The following is a 13,727-nucleotide window of genomic DNA, read 5'->3' as shown; positions in this document are numbered from 1 at the left end:
ACATGAATGTACATAAAAAAACAATTTGAATTCAATAATTTGAATATTTAATACTTACTTACCTTCTTTAAAATATATTTATAATACTCTTTAACTATTTAAAACTTTGAAAGATATGAAAAAAGTGAATTTTTTAATTTTTTTTTATTTGTTTTTTGATTTTTGATAAGTAAAAATCTAATTTTAAATTCTTATGAAAAATATAACTTTATTCCAAATTTAAACAGAGGTTTAAATATTTTAATACATCTTGAAATTTAAAAATATGATATTTTTTAAGAACAAAATATTTAAATTACATTTTTCTAAAATTTGGTTAATTATTATGCTAGAAAGAGCAATAATAAATCTTAAAACATTAACATGAACAAAGTTGCTGAAGATGAGAACAATTCGATGAATATTGCGATGAATCTGCGATGAATATTCATAAAAAAATACATGACGTCATATTTTCTCCCATAAAAATTCATTGGAGCACAATTATTATCATTATATTTAATAGCAGAGAAATAACTATCTCTTCCTAGCAACATAAATCAAAGAATATTGAGAAATTGATTGACAGATTTAATTTTGCTTTCCTTCTGTAAAAATTTCATTTTCGTCATATATAGACTGTTTCAAAAATATAAGAACATTAATTCTTCAAAAGAGAAGATTGGCGAAGTAATTTTAAAACAACATTTTGTTTATTATAAAAAAATTATAAAAAAACATAAATAAAAATATTAGCCAATTACAAATTATTCGATAGAAATTAAAAATATCGATATGTTATGTATAAAAAAGATATTCAATTTTCAATAATAAAAAGATAATAAATGAGAATCGATCGATACATTGTTTCACTACGAACATATAGCCTGCAGTAAGGTTGGTTCGTATACTATAAAAAAATAGAGGATTTCTCAATGGCTGCATACGAATACCTTGCACGCTAGCTTGTACATTGAATCAAGTTTTGCGGCGAGCGAGGATGGAGTGGATTTTAGAATGCACGTGCCAGTGAATAGTTTATGCATATATATATATGCGTTTCGCATTCATTGCCAAAGGAGTTCTAGAGATATATCATAACTAACAACTAATAAAATGTCATTCCGCTTTTATCCTGTTAATGAAAGAGTTACACGACATGAATTGCACCGCTACCGCTATTTTGTCTTTTTTCATATTTCATTTATCCTTGCTGATTCTATTTTAAATATAAAAGTGTGATTCTTTGTATTTTTAATGGAAATTTTTGTAGGAAATTGTTGAGGCATTTCAAATATAAAAAATGTGAATGTTAAATTATCCATTTCTAAATCTTTGACTAATATTATGATTAACTTCGAATCGTTGATCATCTTTTATTCATATCTGAATTATATTAAATATTATTACATATTACTTATAAGTAATATTAATATATTACTTATAATTTTATAATTATAATTATAATTAATCTCTTGAAGCGTTAAGTAAAAAAAGCGATATTTAAAATATATGGATGCAGTATGACAGTAATGAATCATAAAATTCGTGAAATTGCAAAGGTGTTATCGTACATTGTACATGGAGAAACCTGTATTGGTCCTTTATCTCTTAATTGATTTTTACGATGACCATCCATTGCTGAATATATAACAACTGAATATATAAAAACGATGTCTTGAAACGCAGTCACGCCGTTACGATTTTCATCTTGGCTAAATATAAATCAAGACTTTATTTATTCTTGGCAATGAGTCGCATCTTCGTCAGAATCGAGGCCTTGCATAACAATGTATTCAAAATGTATCGATGAATTATTTTTGGTATTTTTCCTTTCATATTTCTTCTTTACAATGAAAAAATAATCTATCAATCACTTGTTGTAAATCAATATCGAAGATGGATTTCCTGCAAACAAAAATGAAATATTTATAAATATTATCCCTTTTTTTAATGAATTACTTTAAAGATAATTTATTTTAGATAAATTAACCTATTATGATATTTTTAAAACGGTATGCATAGCGTAAGTCACGTAATTGAAACGAATAAGTACATAATACAGTTTGTTCGATCGAAGATAAAGTTTGCCTTCATGTCATAACAATGTACAGACTGTGCAATATTCAATATAAATTTGCGGAACTCTGATTGAATATATGGATATTTTCTATGGATATTCATAGTATTTCTCCATTTATATTTGAAATAATCGAAACAATTCAAATCGCTTAGTTCTTCAAAGTTTCGAACTGCTGTTCAATAGTTCAGAAATTACTCGTATCTATAAACAGAACAATGTTATAGCAGAAAATTCAAAGATGTTGAGCAATTATAGAAAATAGGCAATATAGTAGATTTTATAGGTTTAAAATCTTAAATTATCTTTTATAATCCTTAGATTTGCTTTTAGCATTGTCTGCGGACAACAAATGATATAATAAGTTCTATATAAATCCTATAGAATTTAAAATCTCTCAATTATCCATAGCAATTACTGATCAGTCCTAGTTTAAAGTCTCAATCTTCTATTTTTAAGTTTTGCAATCTTTAGATTTTAGCAAATAATGCACTAGATCCTGTAAAGTCTAAAATCTTAAGTTTTTGCTTTATTAAATTCGCTGGCTGTAGCTTTGCTTCCATCATTGTCCAGAGCAATTGTTGAGCAGTATTGATCTAAAGTCTAAAACTTCCGATTTCTTAGTTTTGTTATTCATAATATTATCTGAGAACAACAAACAATATAGTAAATCTCATAGAATCTAAAATCTCAAACTCCTATTCCCTATTAAATTTATAGCTTTATTCTCAATATTGTCTATTTGCTCTCAAGATTATAATGAATTAAAATTTGAAGAACTCATAGTTTTGCAGCTCTTTAACTTTGCTCTTAGGCAATTAAGAATGCTTATATAAAGTAAACTTAACAGTATTAAGTTCTAGACCTTTTCCAAAAATTCACAATTATTCATAATTTTTAATAATGATAGTAAAGTGAAACTTTTTCGATATTCAAAATCCAGGAATTTGTTACTGAAATTATTCCAATAATTGCTCTTATCTTTCAATTTGTTGAATGTAAAGAAACATAAATTCATACATTTTTCTTCGAAATTATTTCGAAGCAATAAAACCTTTGCGAAAGTATACGAAATTTTAAATCATAATCCCAAAGATATATATCATGATATCTTTATAGCGATAAATGTTTAATGTGTAGTCACGACAATCCTTATCCAATCTCGTTGATATAACTCCAGATAGAATTATTGCGTCTTCGAATAAGGTAATTGGATATTCATATCTTCTATTCGATATTAATACATGACCTAGACAAGAAAATTATTTTTCGTAAAAATAAAAAATTACTATACAATTACGAAACAAATTTCTAACAGATTACAGATAAATTACACAAATAAACATAGTCAATGACGCGAATTAAGATTAAGAGAAGGAAAAAAATATATAATTCGCAATATATACATACTTGGTTTTAGACAGATAAGGCTAAAACGGCGCGAACAATCGGAACATAAGGAGATAAAAGAAAGGTTGTTGACTCGGCTGATCGGTGATGCATCGTCGATGGAATGTTTCTCGAGGTGAAAAAAATAATGGCGTGGTCGTGCAACGATAACCTAAGCTGCAGTTTATCGGTGTCTCTGTGCAATTAATTTTCGATCAACGCTGGATTAAGTAACCGTATGGACAATACCAACCAACCAACAATACCCACTATTTTCATCGTGAATTCTCTTTTTCTTTCTTCCTCTTCCTTCCTTCTTTCTCTTTCTCCTGTTACGTTTACCATTCGTGAAATTGGTACTTGAATCGGTAATAGATCGGCTGACTGAAATAAATGGTGAATTATGTGGTGAGATAGTAAAAGATTTATTAATAGACTATTTGAATTTTTGTGCAAATGTTTTTCGTATATATTTTATATATTTTTCATAAATGAATGCGTATGATAATCGAATATTATAAACAGATTTAATATTCATATTTTGAATAATTTATTCGTAGAAACAATAAGATATCCAATATGATATTGGAGCAAAATATACCTATTATACGATTAATGAAACAATTTCTTTTCTCAGCTTAATTATTTTAATATAAATAATAGTTTATATTATTAGAAAATCGTTAGAAAACTTTTATATAATTAAACATATGTAATAAAATCACTTATTTTACTAGATACTATTGGATCATTAATTGAATATTTAATCTTGATTTAGCTACATAAAAAATCATAATCTATTTATTAATTATATAATTTTTATTAACATTTTAAATATATATTAATTTGATATAATGTTTTAAAATGATTGATTAATTGAATAATTTATAAGAATTTTATTTTATTTATGATACTCATTATTGTCATTTTGTAATTTCTTCGTATTTTATCAGGTCGTTAATCCTTTGAGATTATTAAGAATGATAATAATAAATCTCGCGGATTATTAAGTGTTATACAAATGTCGATAATATCATAAGTATTACATTGTATTGCGAATTTTATTTTCGTCATAAAAATATTGATCGTTTGATTAAGATTAATGATTCTAGTATTAATATTTCAGATAACAATCTATAACAAGAGTCGATAACTTGTATTTTACGAGGAAAGGCAATTGAAATGTTCGATGATTAATTGAATATATAAAGAAGAATTTGCAATGAAATAATAGTGAAACGTTTCGATATTTTTATATTGAACAAATAAACTTTAAAGTAGTAAGTTTAAGTAAAAAATTGTTATTATTTTTATTTCCAAATATCTTTATTTTCCTAAATTTTCAAATTTCTAAATTTTCTTTTTAAATTTAAAAGTTGGATAATAGATTAAACTTAAATCAAATTATATTTCTTTCTAAACATTTTCATTTTTTCTATTTTTCAATTTTCCAATTTTTCAAATTTAAAAATTAAGTTATAAATTTGCAAATATAACATTGTTTTCTTATAAATTAGATAACATATCCAATTAGTTAACTTTGATTGGACAATAAAATTATAAATTAAAAAATAAGAAGACATCTATCATTTTGTCAGTTAATTTCCAATAGTATCAATTCAATAGAATTCATAGAAGATAATTTATCTATAACAAAATGATCTCTTCCATTTAAAGTAATGCAATTGATTTATGACTCATGAATTCATGAGTTCACCTTACTTACTCCCATTAAAGCTTCAAAGTAACGTGAAACAACGTGAAACAAGAAACTTTCTAAAATGTTCTCTAGACATTTCGTGCGTTATATGTTTACTAGTCGTGACTGTCATCAACAATTGCAAAATTAAACAATATCCTTACTTCGAAATCCATTTAACAAATTCTTTGTAAGATTTTTTATATATCTCTGTCGACTCGATTTATTTTACAATGCATTGTGCAAATTCAATTAAATTTTTTGCTTTTAATCGTAATTTTCGGATTCCTTTCTTAGCCTAAAATTTAAAAAAGAAATTTATTTACTGCAAATGTTAATAAAGACAGACATAACTTTAAAAATTCAACGATGAAAAATATTTCATATAAAATTTTACAATTTTATCATCATAAAAGATTAAAAATAGAAACATAACCTTAAAATTATGCATATCATCATTTCAAAATAGATACACTTTTTTTATATGATTAAATTCGAATTAAAAAATTCAAAGATGAGAAATATTGTATTACGCATCTCATATTCGAAATTTCTCAATTTTGTTTTAAAAGAAAAGTTATTTGAAAATATTATGAATATTATAAACGGAAAATATGGCGCGGTGAAATCTTGCCTCATTTCCATAGAAGTGTAAAACGGTAAAAGCACAGTATTTTCTCCATCGATTTAACCCACGCGTAAATACATACATATCGTCGTGCACACGCGTAATTCGTTGCTAATCAATTAGAGCAGGATCTCAACGTTGATTGGCTGGCCTTTTTGTAGGAGTAAAGGCGATAAATCTGTCACGATGAATTGCGAGACTGCCCTAGCCGAGGGTCAAGTAGTTACGATTCAGACTGTGTCGATGGATAATCGGTAGAAAATAAAACGGCACTTTTGCACAATGAAATTACTACAATAGTAGACAATAGAATCTATCCGACAGCGATTATATGAAATCGTCGAGCACGTGTGAACTAATCGATACAAAGCTATTCGATACAGGTAATTCGCGATCAATTATTTCTTTATCTTTTTACTTACTAATAGAATTAGATATGAATTTTGTAATTTTGAAACAAAATTGATTTATATCGATATTTGTATTTATTTTTGATGATCATTTAAATATTATTATTAGATGTTATATTTGTCTTTTATAATTGATGGTGGATGATAGAGATTAAATAAATATAACAATTGTTTATGATAATAATAATTAACAATTAAGAAATTAAAGAAGATAAGAATATTATTTTATATTGGATATTTAGTATATTTTATAGAAAATTGTATATAGTAAAAAAAAAACAATTAGATATTAATTTTTGATATATACAGAGCATTAATACATTCGTGAAATATTTTTGAACGATTGATTCTACGAGAAGTTGATACATATAAACAAAAGTATACAAGAGTGAGACAGTTCTATTATTGTTCGCTGTTTACTTCGCTTCATCTAATACAAATTTATATTTTATAAATTATTTATAATTTAATAAATAAACTTTAATCAGTGTTTTTATTGTTCCACATGTATGTTAACATCCTATATATTTATTATTTAACAATGACATTTTAATTTTACAGAATTTAATTATACAGAAAATAGAATATATGATTTATTTCCTAACCTTTTTTTCTATAAAAATAAGTGATATAATAAGTAAATTCTCAATATACATCATTAAACAAAAAATTTTCTTCGTATTTTACTTCGTACTAGTTCCTTTTCCTAGAACGTGTATCCACAACCTGTTAGCTTATGGTTTACAAGAAACGAGTCGTTTAAAAGCTGCATACAGATTAAGAACAAAATAAACAGCCTCTCACATGTTTCTTAAGATGGTTGCCCGACATGAGTAAAAGAACATAATCCTTATTAAAAAAGCGCTTACAATGATCTCGATTCAATCGTTCAACATGTAAGATAGATTTTATTTTATTACTTTTTCTTAATTAAAAATAAATAGGTTTATTTACCATTACATTTATCATTGATAAAGACCAGTTATTCTGTCTAATTAATAGTCACTGTTTTTTCTAGAAATATAATAGTAAGATCATTAAGAATGATTATCATTATGCACTGTTATGGTGATTATTGAGATTGTAGCTCAATCTTTCATTGGTATTTAATTTGTTTTTCGTAAAAAATAGAAATATATAAGATGTTATATATTTATGTGTTATTTTTGAAAAATCGAATCTAGAGATTAAAACAAACGTAAAAGTTAATAATAATAAAAAATAAATAATAAAAAAATATTGGTTCAAATTTATGTATTAACATATTTATTATGAATGACGTGAATGTAGCTTTCATTTTATATTTTTTATTGTTTTATGATTATTTTTTGTATTTATCGAACATCTATCACTATGGTTATATTTCTTTTGTCATATTAAATGTGTTATGTTATAAGTAATCCGTCTTTTTATACGTAATATGTAATTGATATTTATTATTAAGTTTCAATTTTAACCTCTAGAATTGACTCTATCACGAATATATTAATGCTTTCTATATCGCAATTATGAACACATCTAATACGTTTATCGAGAGATCAACGAAATTTTATACAATTATATATGCATATTCTCTTCTCAATCTCACCTTCTTCGATCTGAAACTCCGTTGAAAACAGAGAACACGCTAAGATATCGTATTCCAGTGTCGTTCGTCATCTCCTCTGCCTTCGGTTTTAATTATTTGCTAATCACGTGCAGCTTTCGATAAATTCCTCTCCATAGAATGTGTCCAACGTCGGATGTAAGCCATTTTTACATCTGGTTCGTCTCGTTTCTCCCCAGGTGTAACGCTCGCGTGGGCATGTACACGCGTGCAATGAGTCCTACGCATGTTTAAACGAACAGTTGGCTGCCCTGTCCATAGGAAACCAACGAATATGACCGCATGTTCCTATAACGGATCGCTGAGAATCGCTAAATCAATCACCAAATCTTTGATCGCCGAATTTTATATCGATTATAATATTGAATCAATGTTGTTTTGTGGTAATAATTTGAATGAGAAGTATTTGAAGAATATCTGTTGTAAAATAAAATTATTTTTAGGAATTTGTGTTTTGCCATACGATGAAGAATTTTTACAACATTGTTCATAATTTAAAAAATTTTTAAAGTATATGGTAATTATATATTTCTACAAGTATTTGGTTTGGTAGAAATATAAATTTCGATGGAACAATCGATAAAATGAAAGAAATTTCTCGTTTTCAAAATATAAAACATGTAGTATATTAGCTAAATATAATTTAATCTTGACGGTAATGTTTCGATATAAAACAGTACAACGATTTTTTCGATACAGCGAATAAAACACGTGCACCGTTTTAAATAGCTCGCTTGTACTACAATGTTCGAAACTAGCGATTGCAATGGATTAAAATAATAGACTTACATATTTCTCGCTTGTACGAATCAATTCAATATTGTAGTTATTATATCGGACAATGAGAAGAGGCGTCTTCAGAATGCAAATGCGCGGTGAATTAAAAAGTGTTAGCCTGTTTCAAAGTTCAAAGGTATTGGTGCATTGTTGGTACATTGTCACCAATTTTTTCGTCACGGAGATTCAAGTTTATTTCAATATTCGATATCTCGTTCGATATCATTCGAACTATGACTGTCAACATGTTTTGATCTGCGGGGGCGTATAATACGGAATTTAATACATGTAGCTTTGAATATGAATGAATTGCAAAACGTAGATAATATTTAATCATTTTTAATTTTATTATTGGAGTAATTTTATTTTTAAAATAAATAAAATTCATACAATGATTTCTAGAATCTTTTCATTTATGAGTGAAAGGAAGAGATTGTCACAATCTATTAACATTATTGATAAAGGTCTTAAATTTTCTTCAAAAATTCTTCATCAATTTAAATTTAAATTTAATATATAATTAAATTTTATATATAATTATATAAAATAATATATAATATATAATTTATTTTCTTTTTAATACAATCAAAATAATTCGTAAATTTCTTAATGATTTCCATTTCTATTATGTTTTAAATTCAATATACATATTTGGTATAGGTTGAAAACCGCTGCTTGATATTTTATTATTTTATTTTAATCTTCTTATAATATTTCAAAATAGCAAAAGTAAAATGAAAATCAATTAATTTCTATAAAAATGATGGAATATTTCATCGAATACAAATATGCTAATCTACCAAACAATAGTTATTGGCTTGTTCGGTTAGGTTGGAGTCATTATGAAACACAGAAATACAATTATTGCCGGCTATATTTAGTGTAGAACATCAAGGCACACCGCGAGAATATTAAATTTTAAAAATAGTATCTTTAGTATCATGTATCGAGAAGTTATTGCGAATAATTGATCGTACCGTTATCGGGCATCACGCGAGCAAAAATATAGCGAAAAAAATTTTGCGTTCGAATATTCAAATTATACCGCGAATGCTTCGATCTCCTCCATCATTATAATTTGTACCGTATCGTAACGTAGATTCAAAGATCCCTTCCAGGCTCCGTTCATCTTTTGAATTACTCAATTATTGTCAAGAATACTCGAGTCTGTTTACTCTATTTTCTCGTTTCACGACATGATAAATTATTTAATCATAAATTATAAATTTCAGAATTAAAACATTTAGAATTTCATGGCGCGAAATTCAATATTCTGACTGCATTTTTAAATATTTTGACTGTTTAGTTTAAAATTATATTTAATAAATAATATTTAGATTCATAAGAAACAAAAATTGAGTTATGAAAAAGAGATGAAACTAAATACAAATGCATAATTTGTTAGTAAATTTGATTTCAATAAATTTAAATTTAAATTGAAATTTAAAAAATTTATATTCTTAAGTATTTAACTAATTTTAACTTTTTTTTTATATAATAATTATATAAAAATATTTTTCACTTGCGTTTTGAATCATTTAAATTTATATTAAATATTGATTCAGATTTAACATTTGAATTCAATAACGATTTGTCGGAAGATAATTTAGTACAAAATATTTAAATCCAATTCAAACTTACTCGCGAATTGGATCCATCACTAATCGAATCGTTTTTCGATTTTAGAAAATTATGGAGAGAGAGAGAGAGAGAGAGAGAGAGAGAGAGAGAGAGAGAGAGAGAGAGTGAAATATCTATTTTTCTTCTATATAGAGCCTTAGAGTCGGAATGTAGCGTGCGTGTGCACCACACACAAAGCCGATCGTCTATCGGAAGTCTAGGCGTGCGTGATAGATAATCGTTATGTAAGACGAGGCTCGAAGGCTGTTGGCCGTCAGACTCTGACGTGCAACGAACGTCGCATGAAACTGGGGAACGCCCTGACTCTCGAGAAGCCCGCGAGCCACTTGGCGAACTTCTTTTTGTATTTATGATCCAGATAAAGAAAGTTTACGATTCAGATAGGATCGGCGATGTCGGCGGGGCCGAAGTGGTAACCTGAAGCTGCGAAACAGAGGAGAGAAGCGTTTGCATGCCGGAGGCGCAATACTATGCCTTTCTTGTTGCCATTTCTGCGCGTAATAATAGAGCAAGCGCCCTCTTCGTAGCCGCTTGTACACGACCGTCGTCGTCCAGGTGCGTAATTATTTTGGAATGACACGTGATTCGTTCGAACTTTAGTAAGGGAAGTTTTCTTAAGTGGTTTTTAAAAGTGATTGCTATAGTGGATTTTCGTAATTAGGTCTTTATCGACTGTATTTTTCTTTTTAGGTTAGTGTACGTGCAACTCGTTCGAGTTTTGATATGAGACTTTTCTTAACTGATTTTAAGATAATAATTGCTAATTTTTTTACATCTATTTAATGATAGTGTTTTCTTTTTTTGGAATAGCATAATTGATTTTATATTTTATTTTTTTTTATGATTGTTTAAAATAGGATTTTATCGATTTTCAATATTTGAAAGTTTGAATAGATTTAGGTTAATTTTGAAGTAGCTATAGAATTGAGATATTCACTAAAATATTTTTTCTGCGCTGTATTTGTGAATATTAAATGTAGATTTGGATTAAGCTAAATTTCCAAGATATGCGTAAAAAATATTCTATGTATATTGTATATTGTATTTGTGAATATTGAATGTAGTTTGGAATAGATTTGTGAAAAATTTAGGTTAGATTTGAATTAAACTTGGATTGTGTTCGAGTTATCGCGAAATATGAAAAAAAAAAAAATAATATATTCATGTTATTTAATTTCTTTTTCTCTTTTATATCATTTTGTTTATTTGTAATTTAGTTAATACTATATCCATATATTCAAATTTCATAAAATATCATCAGCATCATTGTATAAAATTTGTATTTCAGAGAAAATTGTCCCAATGATATCACATGTCATAAAATCATTAAGTCAATTTAACTTTCGAATTGTGGCGTACTTTACGCTTGTTGCCAAAACATATTTAATTTATCATTACAAGCTATAATAAAGTCTCCCATGTCTTTGTATATTCAGTCTTCGTGTTGTTTGACCGGATTCCAAGGGTATTTTTATCCTAGAAACTCGTTTACTATTAGATCTAAAAAATGGAAAAAGAAAAAAAAAAATAAAAACAAAAGAATTACGAAAGAACCGATAAACGGATAATCTAATTAATAACTTAAGAGTGAATATAATAGGTTAGAAATAATATCTCTGATCTGTTGATAATAACTAGTTTATCTAAGTAAAATTAGATTCCATAATTATGTAAATATGATAACTATGTTACATAAATGTTTCAACAGTATTGCAAAATATGCAGATGGTCGAATACAAGAGATATAAAAGAAAATTCGTATTAGATTTTTCAAATATAAATGAAGCTAAATTATAGATTAAGATTATGCTATAAATATAAATTATTTGAATCTATGATAAATTGTTATATAACGTTTTGCTTGAATAATATCATAAATTTTATTTGATAATTATGCAAAATTCTTGTCTTTTACTTAAACTTTATAAATAAGACATTAAATAATTCTTGTAAAAAAATTCAAATATTCTAAAATGAATAATGAATTTTAAATATTCTTAACTATGTGAAAATATAATAATATTAGAAATTATAAATTGATTTAAAATGGACCAAATATCAAGCGATATAAAGCTATAAATATCAAATTATATTTTCCTTTTTTTTCTTTTGCATAGTAATAAATAATTCATAAATTTCTTGCGTCTTTAATTTAATTTTTATTATTTCGATCGATTCGTTTATTTACCTTTTAACTTAGAAACTTCTTGAATCACAAGTGCAACGAAAGGTAATGCAATCCATAGAATCATATTACGAGTTATCTAATTCGTTGGTTTCTTTCCTTTCCTCGTTTTATCTTTTTCATTCTTTTTATTACACATTGTATCACATGCTTTTTATTCATGCATTCGAATACTCACAATTGTCTTGTGATTAAATTGTGTTTATTGTTGATAGATGCCAAAATATAAAAGGTCAAAATGTGACAGTTTTTTCTAACTTTCATCACTCTTTTCATATGACAAAATATTTTCGTTTTTTTTCGTTTTCATTTTTTTTCAAAAATGGTTTATTATAATTCAGTTTTTTTGTACTTTGATAAATTATAGTTTTTAAAATAAATAGTTTATATATATATAATGCAGTTCAATATTTATTAAATTCATCATATTTTTTTCGACAAGAAAATATTTCGATATTCGTCCAAAAATTCATATTTGTCAAAGTTTATTTAAAATTTTTAATGAAAATTCAATTTTAAAATTTTATTTATTTGAGATTTAAGGACACGATTATTTCTTTTTTCGTTAACTTTTATTGATTGTATATTCCTTCACTTCGATAATCGGCAAATATAGAGATTTCACTATACGTGAAAATAAACGAATTTATTTCTATTAATAACTATCATACGAGTTGCTTGATTTTAAGAACACTTCGAACTTTTACACAGGAAGTCGAGTTCCCCATATCGATTAAATATCGATGAATTGGCGATGTATCGACAAGATCAGCCGGTGGAATCATGGTGGTCATCACGCTCCATTTCTTTCGACCAATTGCTTTCGATGATCGACTATGGTGAGCTCGGCGCCAAAAATAATTGCCAGACCTCCGCGATTGCAAGGCAGAAAGCGAAACGAGAGCGTTTCTTCCTCCTCGCTTCATGTGTATACGTTACGCGACTGTGTTGTTGCCTTCCTGAACCCATCCTCTTATTGTTTTTATTTTCTTCGCCTTGCATGGAGCAGTGCAATGGTAACTTCAAGGGAAAGGTGAGAACGTAGAAATTTTTTGTTTATTTTGATATAAAAGGTAATAAGTACCTTTCTTTTTTTTTTTATTTTTTTTAATTGTAAGATACAAATTTATTTTTTTTTTTTTTTTAGGATTTTATATTTTATATATATATATATTTTTTTTTAGGTTAGAAAATAAATTGTGAAATATAAATATTGTAAATTTTTTTTGTAATACTATATTTAATTTTAAAAATATTATATTTTTTTTTAATTATTCGATGTGTTTTTTGATCATTGCAAATATATTTCCATAATTTAATTAATTGAAGCGAA

At 26.4% G+C, this 13,727-nt stretch overlaps 1 protein-coding gene and 1 long non-coding RNA gene across 5 annotated transcripts in view; one reads left to right on the top strand and one right to left on the bottom strand.

Annotated features, from left to right (window-relative positions):
* Gbs-76A (Glycogen binding subunit 76A) overlaps positions 1–13,727 on the top strand; it is a 77,456-nt gene that overhangs the window by 46,301 nt on the left and 17,428 nt on the right. The window contains exons 1-2 of one of the 4 annotated variants that reach the window (XM_031920418.2): positions 10,387–10,764; positions 13,106–13,427. The exons of 2 other annotated variants lie outside the window; for them this stretch is intronic. In XM_031920418.2, coding sequence (XP_031776278.2) covers positions 10,661–10,764; positions 13,106–13,427 — 426 coding nt within the window. In that variant the 5' untranslated portion in view covers positions 10,387–10,660. Of the gene's footprint in view, positions 1–10,386; positions 10,765–13,105; positions 13,428–13,727 lie in introns of those variants that run through there. One more of the 4 variants, XM_086913620.1, reaches the window with a different exon arrangement.
* Positions 1,342–3,832, bottom strand: LOC147656854 (uncharacterized). The gene is made up of 4 exons (XR_015293821.1): positions 3,719–3,832; positions 3,470–3,644; positions 1,973–3,308; positions 1,342–1,887 (listed from the first exon to the last, which is right to left on the bottom strand). It is a non-coding gene; the product is annotated as an uncharacterized LOC147656854 (long non-coding RNA).

The sequence above is a fragment of the Apis florea genome, unplaced genomic scaffold (genome assembly GCF_048593485.1).
Source record: "Apis florea isolate Af1SG1 unplaced genomic scaffold, ASM4859348v1 contig_3496_pilon, whole genome shotgun sequence".
NCBI classification, from domain to species: Eukaryota; Metazoa; Arthropoda; class Insecta; order Hymenoptera; family Apidae; genus Apis; species Apis florea.
This window is presented reverse-complemented; position numbering and strand designations above follow the sequence as displayed.